Raw genomic sequence first — 22,178 nt, forward strand, 5'->3', positions numbered from 1 at the left:
ACCACTTAGCTTAAAATAATTTAGTAAATCCATTTAATAACTTTTTTCAGTGTAGAAACTTCACGTTTTACATCGTACAGAACAATTTAAGCTGGTCTAGAAGCTAAACCACATCAGACAGAATCAATTCTTCCATGTCGATTCATGTCTTCCAAGAACATGGATATTAATCAGTGTATAAATTCTCTCCTCAGGAATTTGACTTCATGTGCTTTGATGAAAATGGTTTAGTAATTGAGCCCAGCACTGAATTTGATGATCCAGAAGATTTGATACAAGAAACACGAGAAAATGATATCAATGAAGTCCACGATACCCCTACCGATAATACAGAAGAGACTGAACCCATCCAGATTTCTCCTCAAGACGTTTCCAATCAAAACGGCCCCGAGACGACAGAAAAAGGTGGGTCTTCGTGGATAGGCTCTGCTGTTAGTGGATGGTTTGGCAGGAATGAACAAAGCAATGATGAACCACAGGATGAAAGCAGCGAAGAATCCTTCAAAAGCAGAAAAATAGTGATGGACATCGAGGAGAGCCACGCTGAGGAGAAGGAAAACTCTGGAACATTTGGGTGGCTCAGCGGTGAATTGACCAATGCTTTCGGATTTGGTAACCAGGATCTGAAGACTGACGCTCAGGAAAATATTGATACTCCAACAGATGATAAGCAAACCAACTCCTGGATGAGCATGGGTAGAGATGCCTTGGGCTTCGCTCAAGACAATTCAGCTGAAACCGAAGCACAGAAAGCAGAAGAAAACACAAACATGGAGGACCAGAGCTTAATTAACCCCAATCAGAGCATGGATTCGGTTGAAAACGACTCAGATGAGGAAGAAAATAAAAGAGTAGAGGAACAAACGGGGTGGTATGGTGGTATCTACAACCAAATTACAAACCTTTACGGAGAAGAGCAAACTAAACATGATGAGAATGTTGATGAGATCTCACCTGAGGAAAGAAACCCGGAATTTACTACAGATATTGAGAACATTGAAACCAAAGAGTCTGAATCAAGTTCACAGTCCATATTTTCAGTCAGTGGCTTGGCATCGGTTGTGAAGCTTCCGTTTCAGGCGGACGTGGTAGTAAAGACAGATGAGGAAAAGACAGGAAAAGGTGAAGATCCAGGTAAGGGAGATTTTGATGAGGAACAAAGTAATGAGGATCGAGAAGAAGAAGACATGTTAACTGATGTTAATGAGCAAGACTCGGTCGCAACAGACACTGATGTTTTTAGTGAAACTCAGTTGGTGTCTGATAAAACCAAAACTATGGCTGTTACTGAATCTGATAGCACTGAACAACTAGATGGAAAGTCCAATACAAGTGAAGAAAGCACAAATAATTTCAATGCTGATGTTATAGTAGAAGAGGTGAAGCAAGATGTGCAAAATAATGAGGCTGTAAATATAGGTAAGGATGATTTTAATGAGAAACAAAATACTAACAAGGATCAAGTAGAAATGTTGATTGATCTCAATGAGGAAGACCAAAACCCAAAAGATATACTAGGTAAAACTCCTGACAAAACAATGGCTCATTTAAAAGATAGCATTGAAATTGATAGCACTAAACAAATAAAAGAAAAATCTAATGTTTCAGAAGAGACCGCAGATTCACAAATCCTTGAAAGTAAGTCTGTAGATAATTTAAATGAAGTTAAAAATGAATACAATGCCGATGTTTTAGATGTGAAGCAAGATATTGAAAATAATGAGGAAAATACAGCAAAGGATGTAAATATAGGTAAGGATGAAAACACTAGGAAGGATCAAAATGAAGAAATTGTGATTGATGTTAATGAGCAAGACTTAAAAACAACAGCCAGCGATGTGTTTGGTGAAAACCAGCTTCTGTCTGAAGAAACAGGGGCTTTTTTAAAAGATAGCGCTGAATCTGATAGCAGTGAACAGCTAGATGAACAATCTAATAAGACTGAAGAAACATTCACAGACTTACGAATCCTGGAAAAGAAGTCTGAAGATAAAAGTGAAAAAAGCGCTGATGTTTTGGAGGTGGAGAAAGATATGAGAGATATGCAAAACTATGAGGAAAAGTCAGCAAAAGATGTCATTTTAGGTAAGAAGGACTTTTTTGAGCAACTGAATGTAATGGAGGATAAAATGTCTGATGCTGACGAGCTAGAATCAATCTCAGAGGCTGATTTAATCAGTGAAACTCACACATTTGATGAAACAATGACTTCAAAAGACAGCGTTTCATCTGACGGTATTAGAGAACTCAATGATTCTTCACAAGACTCTAACATCCAAAATGAAGTTAAATTGGCAGATAATTCAATTGGTGGAGTTATTCAGAGCGAAAACTACTTAACTGATTCGGTTGATGAGATTTCACAAGCCAAACTGACACCAAATCTAACTGATCAAGACAATTTAGACATTACAAAACAGCAAGAAAATGATTATGATCGATTTAATCCAGAACGTATCACTTCTGCTGATATATCAGAACAATTAGAGGTAGAGACACATGATCAGAAATCAGAGGAATTAAATGTTTCCTATTCGTACACTGACTCTCTAATAGAGACGCTCATAGTTACAGAAGATGTAAAAGCAGATGTGATTTCAGAACTGAATGTGTCAGATGTTGTATTAAAAAATGATAATGAAAAACAATTAGATGGCAAAGATGCAACAAAACATGATGGGTTACCTATGGACAGAAATGATGAGTTAGTTATGAAGAGGAAAGATGAGTTGGTTATAGACAAAAATGATGGGTTAGTTATGGACAGAACAGTTGGATTAGTAAATGATGAGCTAGTTATGGACATGAACGATGGGTTAGATACAGGCAAAAATGATGAATCAGTTATGGACAAAAATGATGGGTTAGTTACGGACAGAAATGATGGGTTAATTATGGACAGAAATGATGGGTTAGTAACAGACAAAAATGATGGGTTAGTTACAGACCAAAATGATGGGTTAGTTGCGAATGGAAATGATGGGTTAGTTACAGACAGAAATGATGGGTTAGTTACGGACAGAAATGATGGGTTAGTTGCGAACGGAAATGATGGGTTAGTTATGGACAGAAATGATGGGTTAGTTACGGACAGAAATGATGGGTTAGTTGCGAACGGAAATGATGGGTTAGTTATGGACAGAAATGATGGGTTAGTTACAAACAGAAATGATGAGTTAGTTACGAACAAAAATGATGGGTTAGTTACGGACAGAAATGATGGGTTAATTGCGAACGGAAATAATGGGTTAGTTATGGACAGAAATAATGGGTTAGTTACGAATAGAAATGATGGGTTAGATACAGACAGAAATGATGGGTTAGTTATGGACGGAAATGATGGTTTAGTTACGGACAGAAATAAAGGGTTAGTATTGGACAAAAAAGATGAATCACTTACAGACAAAAATGATCCACTAGTTATGGACAAAAATTATGGGCTAGTTATGGACAGAAATTATGAATCAGCTATGGACAGAAATGATGGGTTAGTTATGGACAGAAATGAATCACTTAAAGACAAAAATGATGGGCTAGTTAAGGGCAGGAGTAATGGATTAGAAATAGAACGAAATTATAATTTAGCTACGAATAGAAATGATAATGTAGTTATGGACAGAAAAGAAGCACAATTAGTCGAGGCATTGTCAAAAGACATCAAATTTGATGAAGAAAAGTTACCAGATTCAGAACCACTGGATATAAGCAATGAAAACGAACTGAGCACAGATATAAATTCACTTGATGAAGGAAGAGATCAAATTGATCTTGAGCCAAATTCATCTCCAAACCCCATGAATGATGAGATCAATAATACCAGTGAATCGCATGATGGATCTTTGGAGAAAGCAGGTTTAAGTATTGTTAAAGACACTGATTCAGAAAGCAAATATACAGATGAGGTTGAAATTCATGAAGAACAAGAGGAACCAAGGACAGTTTCTGAACCCACAGAAAATAATTTTTACACCAAAGAGATTAAGGAGGACACACAAAACACAAATGGATACACAAAAAGCACATCGGATGAATTTGAAGTCTCAAAGAACGATGGTCATGATCTTGACTTTCTAGAAAACACAGACAATGATAAAATTTTTAACCCAGATCATCATCCTGAAGACCTAAATGGACATACAGTGTTCACAGAAACTAAATTAACAGGTCATTTCTTCTCAGAGGAAGACCCAGTTCAGGATGACAGTACTAATAATAACACGCTTGATCAAAATCAGACTGTAGAACACAAAGAGGACACTGCAAATGATGAAGATCATCAAACCGATTCAGAATATGTCAGAAAACGGGAGAAAAGAGACACAGGCATCATCCATGTTCAAAGTAATGATGCTGACAGTAATGATGCAGTGCATTCACAAGATAAACAAGAAGAGCAGCTTGGAAGACCAGAAATTCAACACAAAAAGACTTTCAGTCATTCTCCGGAAACCTCTAAAGTATATGAAAACTTACATCCTCATCTGAGCGAGGCGAACATTCAAGATCTGTCAGATTTATTTGGAGACCACAAGTTATCATGGCTCGATTCCAAAATGGAAAACACCCATACGGGTCCAGATAACAATGATCTCGAGGAACTCGGTGACTTTGAACAGCTGTTGGAATATTATATGAAGATGAACACAAAACTGGGGCTTATTCAGCAAGATAACAGACCTGGCGAGGATAATGATAATAATAAAGAATATCCTGCTCTACAAAAGCTGCTTACCCTCTTATCTACTCTAAAAAAGAAATATTCAGCTGTGATAGCAGATATCAATGTAGAAAGACAAGGTACAGGTGATTCGTGCTGGACATTTACGAAAATAAAAGCAAGCACTTTTATAAATAAAGGTTCTTTATTGGCATCTATGGTTCCATGAGGAACTTTTGACATCCATGGAAGCTTTCCATGACACTAAAGTTTCTTCATTGTTGATTTTTTTTTAGACTAAAATTTTTTTTCTTGATACAAGAGATTTTTTCTCTTAATTTTTTAAAGAAATGTCATTAAAAGGTTCTTTGAGGAACCAAAAGAGGTTCCTCTCTGGCATCACTGCTAAACCCCACCTTTGGAACCTTTATTTTTAAGAGTGTAACATAATTGGATTTCTTAATTTCGATGAATTTTTGCATGGGAAAAAAAAACGTTTGCATATGTGATTCATGGGAAATCCTGGTTTTGTGATCTTATTCTTACGGGTGACTGCAATGTAAAAGTGTTCAAGTAAAATTTTCTGTGGACCTAATGTTCCCTTTCCTTGCTCACAGGGATCAGCAAAGATGAATGTGTTCATGAAGCATGTCTAGATGTGAATAAGGACACAGTAATTTCTTCAAAAGAGGTTGAAAATAATCCAGTAATTGCAGAAATGCCTGATATAAATGACTTGAGCAGTCCTCAAAATGAGCCGGTTTCTCAGAAGAAGGAGATTTCATCAAATAGAGCTATTGTGAAGGATGTTCAGACTGAGGAAATAAGAAAGAAGGAGGATTGGACATCTTCTGATATCAAGAAAACTACTGCCCAAAACCACGTCCTGTTCTCTGAGGCGCTCGTTGAATCACAAAATGGTAATCAATTTTTGGAGTTAAGATAATTTGCTTTTTAAAAGAACGGGTGACATTTTCTACCCCACTATACATGGTCAATTGAAAATGTTTTTGTTCTATTTCACAGGGGAAGGGCATTTCTATAACATGGCAATTTTTGCTGAAGACACAATTTATAAAATTGCATCTATAGTGGTCACGGTGAGTCTGTGTAAAATTCATGTTTGAAAAGTAGCTTGTTACTGTTTTGGTGTCCGACAACTATTTTAAAACATAATAGGAACAATTTTGTTATTTTATTTTCAGCAGTCATGAATACTATTGGGTAAAGTTACTTTTAAAAGTAATAAATAAATATCTTAAACTTAAAACACACACAAATAACATAAAAACACACTTTCGCATTACTTTCCTTAAAAAGCAACACATTTAGTTACTTTATTAATATTTATTTTAAATATATATACTTTTTAATTTACCCAACACAGCTCATAAATATTTTAAACACTTTAAATGTCTTTATAAACCTCTTAAAAAATGATGATTTTAGCCAATCCCTTCTTCCTCATAATTAGCTTTAATTAATTCTAATGTTTATTTTATGTCAATTCTCCATTAAAGTTTACGAAATCAGTTAAATAGGTCATCTAACTATATAGTAATTGTACAGTAAGGGACAGCGGGGACAAAAGTAACGTGGGACGAAAGTAACAAAGAGATTATCTCGAAGCCCTGACAACATTTGATTTCTAGGCTACGACAGCACATTCAGCATGCAACCCTTGAAGGAGCTGCCAAATATCATGTGATTTCGGGACCGTTGTTCTGTCGATTTGTCCTACCTCCCATTCAAAAAGTAGGTAGCACATTTTGACACAATATGCAACCCATCAGATTTTGCTCCCAGTGCAAATTTTAATGTGGAGTAGTGTGATATGAAGCTGTAATATCACCCTAACCTACTTACTTTCTAACCCCAACCTCAGAACTATTCAAATACAGTGTTGGTAGCATAATCTGATGGGTAGGATAAAATGTCAGGACACCGTGTCCCGCAGTTAGCTCCAAATTTCTGTTGTTAAGTGCAAAAAGTAAATTATTGTAGCGGTTCTTTTTTCATTATCACAAGTTGTGTTTCTCTTTTCATGTGTCACATCAGTGATCAATCTACAGGTTATTTAGTGCAATAACACATCCTTGAGTTTGCAATGTCTGAGTTTTTCAGTTTAAAAGTAAATCAGGTTTAAATGGCAAGAGTTCCTGTGGGGACAAAAGTAACACTGTTATTTATGTCCCACTACTATTAGCCAAACCTTATTTTTTGCTTTTAGTTTGCAGTGTTTGGATTTAGATGTTTACTAAAATTAATGTGTATTGCCAATAATAATAATAAAAAATATTCATAATATGACAAAATATGTTTGCAGTTAACATTAACAAGGTCAGAGTCAGATATATTTAAAATTAACAACATTAAGCCAGTAAATCTAGCAAATATTGTTGTGTTATTTTTGACCCACACGTGTGTTATTTTAAGGGGCTCAAAATCAACAATGTGCAACTTTTTTTTAAAGTGAAATTATATTGTTGGTGAGTTGTTCGACACCATCTTAAACTCAATTCCTGGAGGGCCGCAGCTCTGCACAGTTTTACTCCAACCCTAATCAAACACAGCTAATCAAACTAATCAAGGTGTTTAAGGCTAGTGTCTAGGGCTGTTTCTTAATTCCAAGAATGCAGAGAAAAGACTCATGATCGGAAGAATGAACTCGGGAGACCACGAGAACAGAGAACCTGTCCTGTGCGAAATGAGATGTTGCGTTCTTCCCTGGTTCTTCCTGATGGTCACATGACCTTTTCGCATTTTTATTGGAAAATTATTAAAATATTACAGCATTCATACAACAATTTATTGTTTTTCCACTTTTTACTATACTGTATATACCGTAGGCAGAGCGTGTTTTCAGCATTAAATGAAATCTTATTTGAAATGTTGGGGGAAAAGTAATAGGCCTACATTACAATCCTGTCACTTAAAAAGTAGCTAAATGTGTTACTTAGCTACTTTTTAAAGAAAAGTAATGTGAAAGTATGTGCTATTTATTTATTTATTTATTTATTTATATGTGTTTTTTAAGAGTAGCTTTCGGCCTCTTTAGAACACTGCTTATTAAGCATAAACTTAATTTTTCATACCATTAATCTATAATATAATATAATATAATATAATATAATATAATATAATATAATATAATATAATATAATATAATATAATTTCCCAGTGATGGGTTACAGCTGGAAGGGCATCCGCTGCATAAAACATATGCTGGATAAGTTCATTCCACTGTGGCAACCCCAGATTAATAAAGGGACTAAGCCGAAAAGATAATGAGTGAACGTATGAATATAAAATATACAATGCATTATATTTATTATTATTATATAGATTATTATATAGTGGGTTAGTTTAATAAAATAACTTCATGTGCGTGTTGAATATAATAGACGTTTGTTGATAGGCGGTGCTTTTGTTGAAACCTCTTCTTGATCGGTCGCAAATCTTTTTAAATGCATTAAAGGGCAGCGCTTATCTTAGCCTTCCCCTGGAGTTTGTTCACTCTCCGCCTATGATATAGACTATGCATAAAGACATTATAAATACACATTGCACACTACAAATAAAACTAATTTTAATATGAATTTCAGCAAATAAACACCCTTAATGTGCATCGATGCGTCCTCGATATCAAGAACACATCCGGGAACATTCACGCGTCCTCCTGTCTTGAGTTTGGGAACTGAACTTTGGCAGTTGATTATGACGTTATACGAGAACACAAGGACGCCAGATCGCTGAAGAACGCATATTGAGAAACAGCCTAGTAGTCTTGATTATTTGGATCAGCTGTGTTTGATTAAGGTTGGAACAAAACTGTGCAGAGCTGTGGCCCTCCAGGAATTGAGTTTGGAACCTATGTACTACACTGATACAAAATAACACCTGATTTTGATAGAGCACTCTTTGTAAGTTAGTAACCACAGCGAAAATATATTTCTGCTAAAAACATTATCATTTAAAAATTAGTTTTTTATGAAAAATGATACTTTTGTCCCCACTCTCCCCTACGTGTGAACAGGATTATGCAAAAAAAATAGAGCAAAATTCCTTACGTTTATTTAAGATCCTGTTAATGAAAATTAACCAATTTCTAACGATACAACAAGTTTAAAATATAACTTTTGAAAGAGTTTCATGTCATAATTTGTACCCCGTCCATGGAAGCATGCAGACGACTAAAATTACAGTCTATTTTAGTCTTGGCATGTCTCTAAATAATATCATATTTTGCACTCAAGCCAATTAAATTATTATTAAGTATGTATTGCCTCTTTAGAACTAAATCTCCTATAAAACGTTTTAAATGGGTATTGATATTGATACTGACATAAAAAGTAATCTAATTTTCAGATGAGCTGAGCTGCTCAACCGGTCTCTGGATCACTGACCTTGTTTAAATACACATATTTACTGTCACACCCACTAATGAAACATACTTACGCACATTTAGGTAACTACAGATGTTTCCACAATCAGCTCATGACAAATATTCATGCGTGATCACCTTGACGTCTGTCACTTTAAAACTACCGGAACGTTGTGGCATTCAGCAATTGGTGACGTGTGGAAGAAACCGTGACCGTTGTAGGGGTGTTATTTTATTGCGGATTTTACTTTTACTTTTAACTGTTTGCTTAAAGTAAAAAAATACTGTTTATGTGACCAAAGTGCATATTGTTATTATTTGAAACACATTAAAACAAATCTAAATGTTTTCCTGTTTGAATTTTCTAAACGCAAGATACTATACGTAACGAACCCACCTAAAACAGAACAGTGAGCTCTTCCGCTCAGTGCAGTGCGCACTAGCAGTCAGAGTGGAGTAGCATCCGGCACCATGGCATAACAACAGATAAATGATCAAATTTCAAAATACAAAATAACTCAGTTTAAATATAATCATGGCAGACGAATTTAAGGCCGAGTCTGTTGTGACGGAAGCGACTGACATGAAAGGAGCTGCGAATATTTACTACACACTCGCGGTGGAGAAAATCAAAGATGTAGGTGCCAGTGTGTGTATGATGAAACCGCTTGACTGTGTGTGTGTGTGTGGCAACTGTCAGCAGGGGTCATATTTATTTTTCTTTTAAGTAAGCTGTCATAGCACACATCATTTACTCGAGTATTTACTAAATGTATGTTGGCTTTTAGATATGTGAACGGTTTTATAGGCATATAGCTTGTTAGCATTGCTCCATCTGTTACATGTTGACCATTTCATCTTATATTGCTAACGTTATTGATTTTATGGATTTTTATAGGTACAAAAATCAAGCTGCCCTTGCTTTTAGCATTGTTTACCGTTTCATAACAGTTTGGCAAGTTGGAAGTATATTGTGTTGTATCATCTTGTTTGTTTTGGTCAGTTTTTGTGGGTCAGTGTGACTAAAGGATGTCTGAAATGATCAAATATCATAAAAGAGTGTGTGTTAGAAACTTTAAGATTACAGTAATTGTACAATGATTGTAAGGTAACTAATTTTTTATTATTGTCAAATGTCTATTTAATGGAAAACTTGCAAATGAGTAAAAGACCTTGTGAAGTCACTGAAAATAATCACATTTCAATATTTCTATTGGACATGTTTAAACTATTGTTTAACTTATATGTGTGTACATATAATAGTCAGTTTAAAAGATGTGTGAAAGCTTAAATTGTATCATTTATACTTCCCTTTTCCTTGAGAACCCATATAACTGTTTAACTTCTGTGTTTTAGGTTGTGTCTTCACTTCCTGATGACATTCGGCCTGGTCCTGACTTGTATGGACTGCCATGGGAAGCTGTGTTTTTCACTGGATTTTTAGGTTTATGCATACTGCTTCTGTTCACCTGCAGGTTCATTCAGTCTGTAAGTCTCATTTCTGCACAAGAATTTCTATAGTATAAAGCTATGGGGGCGACGCAGTGGTGCAGTAGGTAGTGCTGTCGCCTCACAGCAAGAAGTTTGCTGGTTCGTGCCTCGGCTGGGTCAGTTGGCGTTTCTGTGTGGAGTTTGCATGTTCTCCCCGCGTTCGCGTGGGTTTCCTCCGGGTGCTCCGTTTTCCCCCACAGTCCAAAGACATGCGGTACAGGTGAATTGGGTAGTCTAAATTGTCCGTCGTGTTTGAATGTGAATGAGTGTGTATGGATGTTTCCCAGAGATTGGTTGCAGCTGGAAGGGCATCTGCTGCGTAAAACATATGCTGGATAAGTTGGCTGGTTATTCTGCTGTGGCAACCCCTGATTAATAAAGGGACTAAGCCAAAAAGAAAATTAATTAATAAAGCTATGGGTAAAATGTTAAAAATTTGAAATTCTTTTCGATTTATTTGATTTATTAGGTAAAATGTTAAAGTTTGAATGAAATGTTGATGTTTGTTTTATTCTATAAATCTGATCTGGTCTGATAATATTTCTTACAGAATTCAAATAAAAAGCTCTAAATGACAAGTTTTTTTTGAAACTTGGAATAAATGTCATCAGTAGGTTACAGAATAACACTAAAATGACAATTTAATAGAGCTTGGCAAAGATTAATTGTGAATAATCACATCCAAATTAAAAGTTTGTTTTGACATAATATATGTGTGTGTATTATATATATTCATTATTCATTACACACACACACATAGAAAAAAATTAAATTATACAAAATGTATTTATATTTATATATTATTTGTTATATATATTTATATTTATATTTATTTATTTGATTTATTAGGTAAAATGTTAATGTTTGAGTGGAATGTCAATGTTTGTTTTATTTAATATATGTCTGAAAATATTTATTCTAAAATTCAAATAAAAAGATTGTAATTTATAGCACTTTTAAATGTTGGTTACTCTTTTGAAGTTAAAGCATTAGTATTGTGCAGTCTATAAATGCATATAAGCATCTGAAAACATCTTATTTTTTGCAAAAAAGGCTCTAAATGACACGGTTTATAAAAAATTTGGAATAAATATAGGTTACAGAATAAAACCAAGATGACAATTTACTAGTGCTGGGCAAAGATTAATTGTGAATAATCGCATCCAAAATAAAAAATTTGTTTTGACACAATATATGTGTATGTATTATAAATATATTCATTATGTATATATGATACACACACATAGATTAAAACAAAACTATAGAAAAGATATTTACATTCATATTACAATCATTTTTTGTATCATATTTGATTTATTAGGAAAAATGTTAATGTTTGAGTGAAATGTTAATGTTTTATTCTATAAATGTCTGATAATATTTCTTCCAAAATTCAAATAAAAAGATTGTCATTTAGAGCACTTTTAAATGTTGATTACTCTTTTGAAGTTAAAGCATTGGTGTTGTGCAGTCTATAAATTCATATAGGGTTCTGAAAACATCTTATTTTTTGCAACAAAAAAGACTCTAAATGACAAGGTTTATTTAAAATTTTGAATAAATTTAGGTTGCAGAATAAAACTAAAATTAAAATTTACACAAACACATAACTGTAAATCATAAATGAAAATGATTTTCGAGTGTTCAAGTGGTCTCTTATTTTTTTTCCATAGCTGTATGTCACTAAAAATTAATCATGAGCTTTTTCTGTTTGTTCTTCAGATCAAAAGTCGATTATATGCAAGTGAGTGTTTTCCTAGCTTTTTATCTGATCAGTTTTCTGCTTTAGACCTACCCTCATTATCTGTTTTACTAGTCAGTGCTCTGCTTATCCTGACTGCTTGTTTATTTACAGGTAAAGAAAAGCAAATGGCACATAAAGTGGCTGAACTTCTTGACGAAAAGTGCAAAGTGCTTGAGACATTCAGTGAGGTCAAACAGAAGGTGAGAAATGCCGAATAGGGTATATGCACAACTAGTGTTTCTGAACGGTTAATGTGACTTTTTAAAATTATATACGGTTCCTTTTACAGAATTGATGTTGTAATGTAATTAAAATATCACCAGTTAAATAGACTTCAGCATTCATTTAGTTTAGTAAAACGAGATTAAAAGCCATTTACACGCACGTGCCCGTCAGGATCAGCAGGCGAGGGCAGAAACGCCCTTGAAAATACTGGGGTAAAATAAATCTTCATACTTTAAAGACATAGAGCAGGAAAATTGAATTCAATGCAGTGCTCCTTGTAAAATCTGAGACCCACTTTATAGTGTATATCAATCAGGCAGTTGAAAACGTTGATTTTTAAAGAAAACAGACCTTAAACATGCCGATTTTGTAACTGCATACAGTTCACCGGAGGTGTTTGACCCAGGTTACTCATAAATTAAAAGTCCTTCTGCATTCTTCTGCATATACCCTATTATAAGCCCCAAACACATACTGTAAATCTTTGCATACAATAAAATGCACCTTTCTTAATTAGTTCCTCTGTATGAAGCTGTTTATCTTTCCTGACAGTTTGATAAACTAGAGTCCACACTGCAGAACAATGGCATGTCGGCACGAGCTGCAGAAAAAGATACTTTAGAGGTAAAGACTGTCATTATGTCTTTGATAGATTGTTATTTACTTTTGCACTTTATCTTAATTGTAGTTGATAATGATGTCTGCTAATTTTTCTTTTCAGTTACCATAATATATCTTTGTTATATTCAATATGTAAATATCTAAAATGCATTCAGATGTTCCATTTATTGAAAGTGTTTTGGCTTCATTAAAATATTACATCTGCTATTTGATTAATCAAACCATTTCACAGCTTATTATAGCAATGAATGTAACACGTTAGAAACTGTCTTTGTTTTTGATGTCTCAAATTTTTTTTGACTGTTTTAATAAAACATGTCTTGCATATCAACTCGCATTGCATCTAGGTGGCATCCCAGAAACTTGAACAATCAAATGCTCAAATGAAACAGGAAATCGAAAGGCTACAAGAAGAGCTGTCTCAGCAAAACAAAGCAAGAAAACAGCAAGAGGATCAGGTGATGAGCATTCACAAACACTTTCAGATCTCACTTTACATGTGGGTCAGGATGTCCCATTTTGTTGTGCGCATCAAATGACATTTACAAAGGAGATTTTATATGTTCAATGAAAGCATAAATGCAACAAATCTTGTACTAGATGTGCCTGACATGTTTACAAACTATTTCTAAAACTATTTTATAAACTATTGTTATAAAACTCTTTCTCTGAATGAGATTTTTGTGGTAAATAATTGCCTTTTTTGAGCTCTGTAAAGCTGAATTACACTGATATTGTTTTGATGGTTTTTTTTTTTTATCCTTGACTACATATATATTTATTACTGTCATCACCATTTGTTAATTGGTTTTCATGCTTAGTTCCTGTTATGTTTATGTTGTCTGAATCTGTCTTGACTGCTGCTAAATCTGTTTTACAGCTTGCCGAACTTGAGCAGATTTTAAGGAATTTAGAGGAGGAAGCTAAAGAGCGAAAGTCACAGTTAGAACAGGTAGTATTAGCTATATATATATAATGCATATTATAGTCATGTTCTCCTTAAAACGCATTGTTTATGAAATCTGTGATCCTCTTTTGTTACCTGTCAATCTGTAGGACAACACAACACTGAAGATCCATGAGATCAATACAGAGAGACTACAGAAAAACCTGCTGGCGGCAAAAGAAGAGCATACAATGCTGCTCGAGAGTAAAGAACAGGTGAAACTTGAGTTAGTGTGAAGCTTGAATTGAATGAGTTTATCAGTTTGCTCTATTAAAAATAGTTGTAATGCAATGACGTGCATATGTGTCTGTCACGCACACAGTTAATGCAGGAGGCGGAGGGCTGGGGCGAACGTCTTAGTGAGCTGGAGGAGGAGATGAAAATGTGTGAAAGATCTCATGCTGGCATGATGGAGGACTGTGCTAACAAAGATGATCGCATCAAGGTAAAAACGTGATCCCTCAGAAATTATTCTAATAGGCCGATTTTTATGATCAAAAAACATTTTGTAATATTATGATGAAATGTGTTAATTTAATAACTGGGAAAACATTGTGCAATACCAAGTGTGCTTCATGCAAGTGAGTGGGTTTGACAAACCACCTGTAGGAGACACTCTTTCCCTCTCCAAATGCCAAGACAGCTTCTTATAAATATTCCATATTTCTGTAAAACCTTGTACAATTTTTAGTGTGCTTTACACAGGTGAGTGGGTTTGACAAACCAGCTGTAGGAGACACACTCTTTTCTGTCTATACAGTTTGAACGAGACACTTTCCTACAAACACTCAATAATAATAATAATAATAATAATAATAATAATAATAATAATAATAATAGCTGCTAAAGTAACTTAGATTTGTCATGGCATCTATATATTGCTGCTTTCTGAAGAATTTAAGTGCTTTTTTTATTCTCATTTGTAAGTCGTTTTGGATGAAAAATGAATAAATGTAAATGTTATCAATGTTGACAGCCATTGTGGTGCTCCATATCTTTGTGGAAACCTCTGATACAGTTTGAAAGTTTCATCAAAGACATTGTATATTTAAAACAAAAATTATTAGTAACAGTGTAAAAGTCTTTATTATCACTTTAACTCAATTAAAAGCTGTTTTCCTGAATGAAAGTATTAATTAAAGAGTAGTGTACGTGAAATGGGCGGTGCGGTGGCACTTTGAGTAGCGCTGTCACCTCACAGCAGGAAGGTCGCTGGTTCGAGCCTCGGCTGGGTCAGTTAGCATTTCTTTGTGGAGTTTGCATGTGTTCCCAGTGTTGCCGTGGGGTTCTCACACAAGTCCAAAGACATGCGCTATAGGTGAATTGGGTAAGCGATATTGTCCGTTGTGTGTAAATAAGAGTGTATGGGTGTTTCCCAGTGATGGGTTGCAGCTGGAAGGGCATCCGCTGCATAAAACATATGCTGGATAAGTTAGCGGTTTGTTCTGCTGTGGCTACCTCTGATTAATAAAGGGACTAAGCCGAAAAGAAAATGAATGAATGATGTACGTGAAATAACATCAAATTAAAAACTAAACAAAAGCACAACAGATTGTCAAAAGTGAAATTTAATTCTGTCACACACAGTCTAATGCTGGACTTGCTGAAACTGCATTTCAAAAAATCTGTTTATCCTATTTTTTTTATTCCAGTCACTCACAGAGTGTCTTTTGAAGATGCGAGATTGGGATTCAGAGGACGAGACCAGCATCGACGGCAGCACTACTATAGCTGGTGCTGAGAACGGAGATAGTTCAGGTTATAAATGTTGTTGTTTATCTGGAAATAGTGTTTTTTATTTTATCCAAAGTCAGGTTTTAAAGTATCAGTTGTTTTTGTGCTTACAGATTTCCATCAGAAGCAAAAAGTACAGAAACTTATAGAAGCAGCCAAGGTATTCTTACTCACATCCTGTTTAAATTAAATATACTTAAAGGTCCCATGAAATTAAAATAAAGTTTTTTAAATGTATCAGTATTGTTAGTTTTTAGGATCTATAAGCTAGTGTGCTCTAAAACAGTGACACAATATGTGTTTAGAAGATATAAAACTGATATAAACATGTAAAGCTTGTAGATTGTTACTTCCGCCTAAATGGATCAACGTTTTTTTTTTTCACGTCAACTCATACTTCAGTTTCTCATCAAATCGTGACCAATCAAATGCTCTCCAGTGTTTGACATGCCCCGCCCTCTTCAAGACACTTCACATTTGATGCGCTTGAGCTCAACCACTCTCACTAGCAGAGCGGTGATAAAGCAAAACACTATTGGCAGTTTTATAAAAAGAGAAGGGGCTACAATATGTCCCACTCTCTCTTCGTCTTTCGGTTGAGATTACGTCAAACATCGAATGAAAATGCACATTTCCAAGCATTTCACGGGATCTTTAACCTTTTTCATTGCTGACCTTGAATAGCAGAACACTATGTTTTGAAACACAGCCCTAACATATATTATGCGGTAAATAATGGAGTCTTCCTGTTTGTCACAGATGAGTGCAGACTTGAAGTCCTTGGAGGAGGACAAGAACAGAGTGTTCGCCAAACTCGCAGATGAAATTAAAGCCAAAGAAGATCTCCATGGTAAATAATTTGGTTCCTCTACAGTTGAAATGGGTTTTTAGATGCATGAACCTAAGCATTTGTTGTTTTTGATCGGTTGTTGATAGACATGCCATATAGAGACATATGATAGATTCATACACAGCGTTTAGAGTAACAGGATATTTCTGTGTTTAGCACTCCTTTTTTTCTGATCTGATTTTTATTTAGTTGAATAACAAAACATAAGTAAATAGCGCTCTTTCACCTAACCAGCTTTACTGAGGTGAAGTTTGATTTATATTTGCACATTCGTTCATTTTTGAACAGTGACAGCCCGTGACACGCTCCCACTTTTTGAAAACTCGGTCTGAAATAGTATGTAGGTATGACTTCAAAACAACATTAGCACTATTTAATTGACTGTGAACAATGTTGTATTTTTATAATCATTGGCTAATTAAATGATGTACCTGTTTAGAATTTGTGAACAATACTTTTCTGAAATTATATTATTAAGGAATGTGCGAATTGTTGGACTTTCCCCTAGTCCCCCAGGTTCAAAGATCGGTCAGAGGCTTCAAATAAGTTTAAATTAATTTAATGAATCAAATGGATAAAGCATACAGAGCGCTCTGGGCTGCAGAATAAACCCTTTACAGTTTGAGGTTTACATGTGGGCATTCCACAACACTCTCTAACCCTCGAAGCCAAGTATATATCGCTGATTTCTCTTTGGCCCCGCCCGGGGGCGCTTCAGTAAGAAAGATCCTCCATCCAGATCAGTTCAAACATCAGTTTAATCATCAGTTGTTAGGCAGAACAGCAAATCTGCACAGAAAAAGTTATGCGTACACATAATAGAGCCTGCAAGAGAGTGAGCTTGCTTTAAATGGGTTGATATAAAACCAACTTTACCCTAATACCAGTTTTGGGGAAAAATAATAACTGCATCTCACTAGCCTGTCAAAATCAGTGCTAGATGCGCATGTCTCCATAGAGTTTTCTAGTTAATGACATGTTATATATATATATATATATATATATATATATATATATATATATATATATATATATATATATATATATATATATATATATATATATATATATATATATATATATATATATATGATTACATAATGGGTTAAATCTAAAAAGTTAAAAGCTAGGATAATTTGAATATTATTCATTTCTTAATTTGCCTGTTTTTATGTGTAATGCCTCCTTTGTTTAGTAAAGCAATGTTATTCTACAATTTTTTTATTAACACCTTTTTTACCCAAGGCATTGTTCAATGCCAGTGTTTCCTGTAATATTTTCGCAAATATTTAGATTCCAAAAAATTATCAAAGTGTTTTAAATATGCATTTAACCTCAGAATGATTTAAGTGAAAAGAGGTGCAAAAATCTTTCAAATCAAATGATAATAATCTTCCTTCAACTGATAAAGGTTTTTAAATCAGTGTTGGCAGTAATCAGTGTTGAGTACCAGTGTACAGTTTTTCCTGCCTGATTTATTTGGTAAATGATTTACAGTTAAAAAAGTAATCTGTTACTTAAATAGTGTAACATGTTATTTGTAATCTTTTACATTTCTAAAAACCTTTTCAACACTTTAGTTTCAGGTGATTTGAATTGTATCCTGCTAACAACATAATGAATTAGCATTTTCATGTGTTTTTCTAGAAAAGCACCTGTTATGCAAAAAATTGTGATGAGCAGTAAAAGTGGAGCTAATTTGCTTTGGCCTGATTATGTCAAACACGATCATTTAGACTGAAAAAGAAACTTATAATTGTGTTTTTGTTTTCTCAGAGGGGATCAAACAGCTGGAGGAGCAGAAAGAGCTGTTGGTGTCCGAGAGTGCCAATTATTCAAGTGAAAGCCAGAAACTCCAGCAGAAACTCCAGATCATGACTGAGATGTACCAGGAGAATGAGCTTAAACTGCACAGGTCTGAACTGGAGCACAGCAGCTCTCATAACACTCAGGGTTCCCACGGGCAGGGGCGGATTTATTGATTTGGGAGCCCTAAGTAATTCCAGCCACGGCACCCGGCAGTCCTACAGTAAAATGCACCCTTCGTATTTGTATTTATATATTTATTTAGCTGTCTTTTCTTATATCACTCAGTCTTTCTACATTTTAATCTTAATGCAATCTTACATTTTTAAAGATTTTTTTGCTTAAAATGAATTCACAACTGAAAATAATGAATACTCACACTAGGTACAGTTGCCTTGAACCATGCCGAAGCACATTCTCTCCCCTCCCCTTTACCCCGACAGCCTGCACTCACACTGCATTTTGCTTCCGAACCTGAGCTTGCTTCTGTCATCGATGATGCGATTGTTTAGTTTAACAGGAAGAGAAGCGCTGTCACTCAGCACAGTGGAGATTTCTTTAGTTATATCGTTTTAGTTGTTTGTGATGCAGTGATATGCAGTCAAATATTTTGAGGAACAGATCCACCCTTTTGATGTTCACAAATGTTCATTAAAGTCATTGTGCTGCACATATTAGGAGGTTTGCTGAAGGTGCAGCTGACATGCAGCGAGGGGTTTGCGTCTTTAATAAACTGTGACAGTTCATTGAAAAGTAAGAATGATTGATAAATCCATATGAAACAGTCCCTTAAAATTGACGTCGCGTCTTCAGATTCGGGCTCAGGAGCGCTTTGCACTCATACTACAAGCGTACCACACCAAAGCTCAACTCTAGCACACCTCCTCTAACCAGGCCTGGGCCGGCCAACTGAACCATGCCTGAGCCAAATTCAGGGCACTCAAAAAAAACTGGTAGCATAGTGTGAGTGCACCCTAAATCTGATTTGACTGCAGGACTGATCCATGATTGGATGCACACATTTGCATGGATGTACTAATTAAGGTAAATTTGTATTTGTTAGAGCCTTATCCTACAAAATATGCTAGAAAATGACATTATACTGTATATAATTTATAGAAAATTTATTGTGGGTCCCCAGACTTTCTGGGGCCCTAAGCGGCCACTTACCTCGCTATTGGTTAAATCTGCTCCTGCCCACGGGTCATGGAATTTCTGGAATATTATGGAATTTTAAAAATTTGACTTCCCACTTCTCAAAATGTATTTTTTTTGTTTGCATTTTGTCATGGTTAGGCTATTTTCCACTCTTGTTTGATTCTTTTCCCACTTGTGGTCTGCTCAGTCCCTCCTGGATTTTGCAGGAATATTTGCTGATTACTGCTGCCTAAAATGACGAATTTTGCTGTGGCTTTTCTCGTAATTTGCAGTAATATTTGCATCAAGAACCTCAAGAATCATTGGTCTCTGTCATTTATAAAAATGTAGTAACATCAAAGCTCCAAAAATATCAGCTTTGGAGTTGCCGCCTTTTTATTAATTCTTTGCACTTCTTTTTGTTTGACTTAGCGCTCATTTGAGATTGATGTGCTTGCTTTTGTGCATTTTTCTCTGTCATTTATATAAAGGGAACACTGATTTTGATTCTGTCAATTGATACAACAAACCTCACCTTGTTCAAATAGACTTTGGCTGAATGTGCATTGCGATAATGTCACATGATGAATCTAAATCTGGTCACACATTCACAGCATTGTTCCGAGTTTGACAACCTAAGGTATTGAACACTGTATAAGGACTTTCTATAAGCTATTATAATGTTATATTATGGCATAAAACTGTCCTGACTAGCCAAAATATGTGGGACGTCCGCACCAATTAAAGATAAATTGCAAAAATTCTTTAGGGACTGTTTAACACAACAGCTTGCTGTTTTTCTCTTCGTTATGTCATATAAATTCATGTTTTCAGTCAGTGAAGGTTAGGAAAATTCAGGGAATTTGCCTTTTGGTTTTATTGTGGGAACCCTTAACACTCAGTCAGTAAATATGCACAGTGCAGTGTGTTTTTATATGAAATTGAAGTACTAACAGTAAGGATTGCTCAGGATGTTGACAGTGGAGGAGAAGGAGCGTTTGCAGAAGGAGGAGAAGCTCAACAAGGCAGGCAAAAAGATCAGTCTCGCTGCGGAGGAGCTCAACACTTACAGGTGACTGCAGCTTTTAACACATTGGAGAAAGTTTTAACGTGTATAAAATGTGCTCTGAAATTGGCAAGAAACACATTGACATTGTGGTCCTCTTCACTGTGTTCATACAGACAACGAGCTAAAGACCTAGAGGATGAACTGGACCGGACTTCACAAGCTTTTAAGAATCAGGTGACATGCTTGAAATGTTTACAGTCTTATTAAGTAAAGGGTCTTCAGTCATTTGTGGCTGATGATACCCTTATTATTAGTTTGTATGCAATAATTGGTAACACTTTAAAATTATGGTCCATTAGTTAATGTTTTTATTAACATGAACAATTAGTAATACATTTACTACACTATTAATTCATCTTTGTTTACATTATTTAACTTAAATAACATTAACTAATGTTAGTTCATGTTAACTCACTGTGCATTAACTAATATTAACAAGCACAACTTTGGATTTTAATAATGCATTAGTTCATGTTGGACTACAATTAATAAATGCTTTACCAGATTATTCATACTTGGTTGATGTTTACAAATACTGTACATTAGCTAACATTAGGTAATGAACCATTATGCTAAAGTGTTACCCAATAATTGCTCAAAATTATCTCATAAATAGGTTAATTTATATTTATGCGTTTTAAGTAAAACATAATTGACTATAATGAGGATATTTTAATTTAAAATGTGGATGAAATGTTATCAGACCTTCATATTTTACTCAAACTTATGTAAAATATTGTGGATCTGTTTACAAACCAGATTAGATATAAAGCCTCACAGATAGCTCAGGACTCTACTCGCCCTCTTCATTATGAATTTGAAAAGCTTCCTTCTGGTAGACGATACAGAGTTCATTCATTTTCCTTCAGCTTAGTCCCTTTATTCATCAGGGGTCGCCACACTGGAATGAACCGCCTACTTATCCAGCATATGTTTTACACTGCGGATGCCCTTCCAGCTGCAACCCAGTACTGGGAAACATTAATACACATACACACTCATACACCACGGCCAATTTAGTTTATTCACTTATATCACATGTCTTTGGACTGTGGGGGAAACCGGAGCATCCAGAGGAAAACCACGCCTACCCAGGGGGAGCATACGAACAGAAGTACTAACTGACCCACTTGGGACTTGAACAAGCGACCTTCTTGCTGTGAGGCGACAGTGCTAATCCCTGAGCCAACCGTGAAGCAGAGTACCCACTGTAAAAATAAATATTTTTAAGAAGTCTTTTATACCGTCTGTTATTATTATATTAAACAAATGACCATAAGGTAGTTATATGTTATTCTGTGACACTGAATCTGTTTGTGGTTTTACAGCCAGGGTTGTGTGTTGGTAATCTATGGTGTAGGAAGCTTTGTGTTTGTCTTTTGAATTCGTGATGTTTAGTAACATTTGGCCAAAGACGAATTTCCACATTCGTGGACAAAAAAGACTTGTAAACTTTATCATTAAAACCAAGTAATGGTCTCTTAATTTTTTACAAAGCTGTACTTATACAATAT

General features: G+C 35.1%; 1 protein-coding gene across 5 annotated transcripts in view; it reads left to right on the plus strand.

The window, feature by feature from the left end:
* The window catches only part of ctage5 (CTAGE family, member 5), a 41,662-nt gene that overhangs the window by 5,296 nt on the left and 14,188 nt on the right, over window positions 1–22,178 (plus strand). For 2 of the 5 annotated variants that reach the window (XM_056476650.1, XM_056476649.1), the window contains exons 4-20: window positions 195–4,797; window positions 5,275–5,577; window positions 5,684–5,757; window positions 10,398–10,529; window positions 12,255–12,276; window positions 12,388–12,476; window positions 13,054–13,125; window positions 13,470–13,580; window positions 14,003–14,074; window positions 14,179–14,283; window positions 14,391–14,513; window positions 15,721–15,826; window positions 15,916–15,962; window positions 16,562–16,652; window positions 18,429–18,567; window positions 20,566–20,667; window positions 20,778–20,838. In XM_056476650.1, the coding sequence (XP_056332625.1) occupies window positions 195–4,797; window positions 5,275–5,577; window positions 5,684–5,757; window positions 10,398–10,529; window positions 12,255–12,276; window positions 12,388–12,476; window positions 13,054–13,125; window positions 13,470–13,580; window positions 14,003–14,074; window positions 14,179–14,283; window positions 14,391–14,513; window positions 15,721–15,826; window positions 15,916–15,962; window positions 16,562–16,652; window positions 18,429–18,567; window positions 20,566–20,667; window positions 20,778–20,838 (6,252 nt within the window). The remainder of the gene's footprint in view (window positions 1–194; window positions 4,798–5,274; window positions 5,578–5,683; window positions 5,758–10,397; window positions 10,530–12,254; window positions 12,277–12,387; window positions 12,477–13,053; window positions 13,126–13,469; window positions 13,581–14,002; window positions 14,075–14,178; window positions 14,284–14,390; window positions 14,514–15,720; window positions 15,827–15,915; window positions 15,963–16,561; window positions 16,653–18,428; window positions 18,568–20,565; window positions 20,668–20,777; window positions 20,839–22,178) is intronic. The other 3 variants (XM_056476651.1, XM_056476652.1, XM_056476653.1) reach the window with 3 other exon arrangements.

Source organism: Danio aesculapii, chromosome 17 (assembly GCF_903798145.1).
Source record: "Danio aesculapii chromosome 17, fDanAes4.1, whole genome shotgun sequence".
Lineage (NCBI taxonomy): Eukaryota > Metazoa > Chordata > Actinopteri > Cypriniformes > Danionidae > Danio > Danio aesculapii.